At 42.5% G+C, this 6000-nt stretch overlaps 1 protein-coding gene across 1 annotated transcript in view; it reads right to left on the bottom strand.

The window, feature by feature from the left end:
• The window catches only part of CACNA2D3 (calcium channel, voltage-dependent, alpha 2/delta subunit 3), a 764442-nt gene extending 758448 nt beyond the window's left edge, over positions 1-5994 (bottom strand). The window contains exons 1-2 of the mRNA XM_004676565.2: positions 5837-5994; positions 5078-5159 (exon numbers count right to left, since the gene is read on the bottom strand). Of these exons, the coding sequence (XP_004676622.1) occupies positions 5078-5159; positions 5837-5958 (204 nt within the window). The 5' untranslated portion in view covers positions 5959-5994. The remainder of the gene's footprint in view (positions 1-5077; positions 5160-5836) is intronic.
• Positions 5995-6000: the final 6 nt, after the last annotated feature.

A 6000-nucleotide genomic window follows, 5' to 3' on the forward strand; every position in this document is an offset into this window, starting at 1 on the left:
TCTCAGTCTCTGCCATAGCACTTCTCTAAGTCGAGCCAGAGTGTCCCAGCAAACACACAATCTGCCAAGAGTCTCTGTGTAGAAGATGCTGTTGGTCCCACCTCGAAAGACTGTTTTAACAAGCACTGTGCCTGCAAAAGATGGGGGGACCCCTGAAATAAATGCCACCCACTTCTGACAAAGAAATGCACTAGAATTAAGAGAAAGCCATCTGTCTGCAACTGTGATGGCAAATCTAGAGTGATGACAGACCTGAAACAAAGCATCCTTGAGAACATATGCTCTTGAGGTAAACCCAATGTCCATGGCAGCCCAAGACACCAAGTGAGGGCCAATCAAAAACTAAAAAGGATTAAAGTCACAAACGTGAACTTCCATGACTATGTGCCTCAAACTGCAAGACTCTGAGACACCTGGTAGGGCCACAGGTGCTCCGGGAAGTAGCTTCACATTTCCCTGCTTTTGTTGATCCTGGTACGTGGTTACATCTTCTTCACGAACTGGAAACATTAAACGTGTTTGCGCAGCTGGATAGATTCCATAATGACTAGGTGGTTAGGTGTTCATGTATTTGTTTAAAAACACAATGGTATTAGAATATATAAAGTGTCATCTAACATAAAAGCAACATAAGATTATCATAATAATTGGGTAAAATTAATAACCACAGGAATAAATATCTGAAAGTTAGCCTCCTACAAGAAAGCCAAGTATGTATTTTCATTTTCTTACTTTTGACTAGAATCTGCAAATCTCCTGAACAACATAGGTCGCAGCAGTTTCTAACAAGAGGAAAAGCAAAGCATAAATATATCTGGCAGAAAACAAATTCCAAGGGAAAAATAAATAAATAAATGAACCATGAGTCCAGGCAAAAACATAATAAAATCATTCAAAAAGTACTTGATCAGGTCATCGACTTCACCAATGCAATTAGTGTGTGTGGAAAAGATGTACACCCTGGATTCTAAATGGTGTACCCTTCTTTGCTAGTGTCCTGGCCATGGGTTAATGAGACCAATAAGTTACCATTAAAGATTGAAAACTGTCATTTCAGAGATTTCAAGACTTAAAAATTATCTACTGGGGAAAGTGGTGCCATGAATGAACGCGTCAGCAACCCAGGTTGACTTCATTAATCTTGCAGGATGACAAATAACCGTGTTTACTCAAGAAAAATGTTCGCCCAAGTAGTGCCTCCCTCATAAAAGCAATCTGTAGGGTGTCAGGCTTCTTACAGGCAGTACCGCTGCGCTACCTATTCCTGATAAGTGAGTACTCCTATTTAATTATTTAAAGTCCATTGATTTCCACATTGATGAAAAGTCATAATTATCAAAATGACTTAAAGAACCAACCTTTTACTTTGCTGACTCTGTCCTGCAGAAAGAGACATCAGGTTGATATATTAAAGCTGCTGCCTCAATAAGTAGTTGATAACGCAAAAACCTCATTGTGCATTCCAAGAAGTACGTGTTTGGTAAGTGCTAGAGGAGGCATTCAAGGTAAATGTCGATTTTTTTGCTACCATTAATGGCACAGATACACAATACCTGTATTTCCATTGGGTATTTATCATCACAGTTCTGGAAAATGTAACTGGAACCTGGCATTCCCATGAACAAGCATCCCCTGAATGCAGGACTAAATAGACTGAAAATCCCAGCTCCTGTCAAATTCTCCCTCAGGAAGATGAGATGAGGATCACACCATTTTAATGTCTTTTATTGTGGATGTTAGGGATGTGGGCCATAGAGCCGCATCCTCTATTAACAGACCTGTGAGAAGGCTCTCGCTGAATCCCTGAAAATACTGAAAATACTCGCCAAAAGACCCCAAATAAAGCTCATTCTTCAGGAAAAAATGAAGCAAGACAGAGGCAACTGAACTGTGGAGCAAATATATCAAAAAAGAAAGTTAATTAAAAGTTGAAGTGAATGGAAACCCCTGCAGTATCTGCCAGCAAAGTAAGGACCACAGAGACACACAGCTCACCAGCGCTTTTTTTTTTTTTTTTTAATCTGCAACAACTGCAAAAAACACTTGAGATTCACTCCAAACTCCAAAAGACAAGTCCGATGTTCTTCTGTTCTGTAGTGAAAACACAACTTCGCTGAAGCTTACTGTGTTTTATAATATCAAAAATATTCTCTTTATACCAAACTAGTAGGCTGCTATTCCTGGGCTTGGCAAAGACAAAAGGAAGGAAAAAACCGGGAGATTCTGGCAGTCAAGACCTAATCTATCATCATAAAGTAAAAAAGGGGAAACCATGGCGGCAGTCATAGACACAATTCATGAAACAGCTCCCTTTCTGCCACCATGAAAGCGGCACATTGTTAAATGTTTGTATTTATGTTGATGAATTTAATGAAAATACTGCTACCTCAAATTACATTACCTAATAAAAACCTGTTACCAAAATGGCAGTTTTCCCAGTCTCCAGACACTTAAAATAGAGGGCCAATTATTATCTTACTTATATTCACAGTAACTACTTTGTAAAGTTTTCACCTTAGTGCAAAAATGACTAAACTAATGAACAGATTACATCAATTCATAACATGAAGTGTCAATTAAAGACACTATAGAGAATGCATAAAATTATATAGTGGTATAGTTTACCTTACTTAACTGAAAATCAAGCTTAAATACCCATGCCTGAAAAGTGCAAATACAATTTATTAGGCAATACAGCATTGTCACTACTGAGTTCCCTTAACACAACATTAACACATTTTGCAACCAAGTTTTCCAACTCATTTGAGAGTAGCCTAATTGATAAGGATGCAGTGATGTGATGAAGGGTGCACACAATTTGTACTTAGGGAAGTAACTCCTCAAACAAATGAATGGGCAGAACCGTGAAAATAAGCAGCAGAAAAGCAACTATCTCGTTGCCTGTCCAAATGATGCTGCTCATACTTGGAGTACTTCGGATCCCATTCATACTCTGAACTCTTTAAATCTAGCTTTGCTCACTTTAAAAATACAATCATGTTTGGGGAAGAGGGGGGAATGTACTGAGAGCCAAAAGACAACTGCAAAAATGCTCCCCCAAATTGTCTCACATGCCCTACCTGTCATTCATGGAAGTCCTTGCCTAGCAAGTCAAAGGTACTTCAGGGTTCTTCAGGAGTCCATGGCAGAGGACTGCAATCCAAGGGCAAGAACAGATACCCACCCTCCACCCCCGGAACCTAATGCCAAGCAACACCTTACCTTCCCCTCAAATCAGATTTACAAAATGCCAGGCAACAGCAAGAAATGACAACAAAGCTATAAACAGCTGGAAATAATTACACAATTGTCAAGCTGTACACATGACAAAAGCAAAGCCAGGCTTGTGAATTCAATATCAGAAAGGATGCTGATGAGTAGGTAAGAGAAGCATTTTAGTTGTCTCCAATTTGCTATTACACAGTAGCCAGTAATATGGTTGATGGGGTTTTGTGCAGTGTGTGTGTGTGTGTGTGTGTGTTCAAGCACATGCAACTTTATAGAAAAGAGGGGAAAAAAACACATTTCATGTGCTCCTACAAAATATGAGATGCATAAGCACAACCAAAACAGCATCATAGGCTCAGAAGAAAATCTTTTAGAGTTGTTACAACTAAACTATGCCTTACAGATAAGAAATATTTCTTTAAAGTTATAAAAAAAATTTTTAAAGCATAAGGAAAATACAGAGGCAATGCAATAGCACAGAACTGTTCACATAAAGCATCTGACATGTGGGCAAAATGCCAAAGCAGACCGGCCGGGAATAACAGAATAGCAGGAGATCAGTGGGTGCACCTATGTGCATTATCATCTTCCACAAAGACATCATCAGAGCCTGTAGTTTCTTATCAGCTGCGCTATAATTTCATGAACTCCTCCAAATAACGGAGTTCAGCAAACAATCTTTCCACAGTTTTAAGGACTATGGTTATTGGCAATTTTTAAAGCCAGAATAACTTGTCTTCATTCCTTTGTGGGCTGCAGCTTTATTGTGATATTTGGATTTCATGTGACAGTGTTTCATATAATGTCCCCAAAAATGCTACTCTCTGAAGCGGAATGCCATAAATAAAGTACGTACTTGGTTACCAGGCAGCATGCATAACACATATGTTACATTGGCCCAAAAAGCACATTTTAAAATGCTTGAAAGTTAACTTAACAATTTAAGCTGTTTGTACCCATTTTCAGAGAATTATCCCCTAAAGGCCAATTTTATTTTCTATCTTCGAGAGAATTCTCGGATTAATCCTGTTGATTTGCTAACTTGAAATCCTTTTTACCCCTCTAATCTCTCCTCCACAGGCCATTTTTTTTTCTTTATTTCCTGAAGGGGAGGGTGAAGAACCATATATCTCACAATGTAATTTTAAGCATAATGCTGCCTGTTGGAATTAAAATTGATGCAGCTTCTGATAAAAGCCTAATAATCAATTTTCCATTCTCATTACTCTCCAGAATTATATGGACGCAGACCAATTTCTTAAGTTTGTGGACTACTCTCATAGGTTATTACCCAGCAGTGCAGCTGAGTGGAAAGATAACCACATTCATTCTCCTTATCTGTAATGATGTAATGCATCCCAGCCCTGGGTCTAGATGACTGGGGAATAATGGGGATTGTAGGACTGCAGGGATGACAAACAATAGTAGAGCGTCTGTCTCTGATCCGCTGAACCCCAGCCTCCAATGCAGGCAAGGGGAAAGGCATCACAGGAAAAGCACCAATTCTGCCCCTTGGATGAAGTTAGCATTTTTGGCCAGGAGAGCATCTGCTCTCACACTGAAACAGCAATACCGACTCTGAGAGAGCCTTGCAAAATCACTCAGTTTCCGAGCCCCAGCCAGGACAGTGCACAGTATCCTGCTCTTTGTGTTTAGAATCAAGTGTCATCTAAAAATAACTGGTTGGTAGGGAGAAGTCAGTGCACAGAACATTGCCAAGAAACCGGGAGAAGAGACACCTCTGATAACGGATGCTACTCGGGGTTCACGTTTGTTTGGAAAACTAAATCTGCCTCCATTTTCTGTGCTGAAAAAAAATCATCCCTTCCTGCCACCACAGAAACCTTACCTTTTGCAAAAGCTGGGAACCAGAGTACTTAGCAGCGATGGATTTTATCTCCCCACCAAAAGCCGAGGCCCAGAGCTTCACCCTGCAGGGGGAAAGGGCACAGAAAAAAAAAATGTGACACCCGTGTCACAGTCCACACGCACGCACATGCTCACACTGGGCTGTATCTAAAGGGGCTGGGAGATATATTTTTAAAAAGAAAGAAAAAGCGTCCTTGGTAGAAACTGCCAGCACCAAACTGCACAGCTCAGATCCAGAGAGGGGCCCGGAGGGGGGGGTCACATAGTTCAGGATGCGCAAAGTCTCTCTGGCGATCTAAAAAATTACTGGATTCGACTTGAATAATTGCCGGGTATCTTGACCACCAAATTGGACACCACCTGGCAAATATTAGTCCGAGGAAATCCCCCCTCGCCCACCCCCCCACAGCCCCCCGCAAAAAAAGAAGTGAGATGGCAAGATAGCAAAGAGGGGGATAAATAAACGGCCCATGGAAGTTAGGCTCGGTAAACAGGCTTCAAAGTTGGTGTTGTCACTTAAGGTGAGCCTCTCCCGGTCTTACTTGCAACCTGAGGGAGGGGGCAAAAGGATCCCACCCTAGCCGGGTCACCCGACGCCCAACCTAGAAGGCAGGTGCGAGAGGCGAGGCCGACGCCCGCAGCAGGTCCTGCCCAGCCGCACCTGCAGGCGCCCAAACTTGGGCACTGTGGGTCGCGGGCAGTTGGGTCCCCTCCCGAGCGGTGCAGGACCCGCACTTACACGGAGAGCGGGATCTGCTGCTCCGAGCGCACCACGTCCCCCAGCGCAGCATAGAGAAGCGCCGCGGCCAAGAGCGCCGAGGCCCCCCGGGACGCGCGGCGCTGTGAGCCCGACCCGGCCATGCTGGGCTCCCTCCGACGCGCCGGCGGCGGCGACAACAGCGG

This window comes from Condylura cristata, unplaced genomic scaffold, assembly GCF_000260355.1.
Source record: "Condylura cristata isolate star-nosed mole 26May11 unplaced genomic scaffold, ConCri1.0 scaffold00004, whole genome shotgun sequence".
Lineage (NCBI taxonomy): Eukaryota > Metazoa > Chordata > Mammalia > Eulipotyphla > Talpidae > Condylura > Condylura cristata.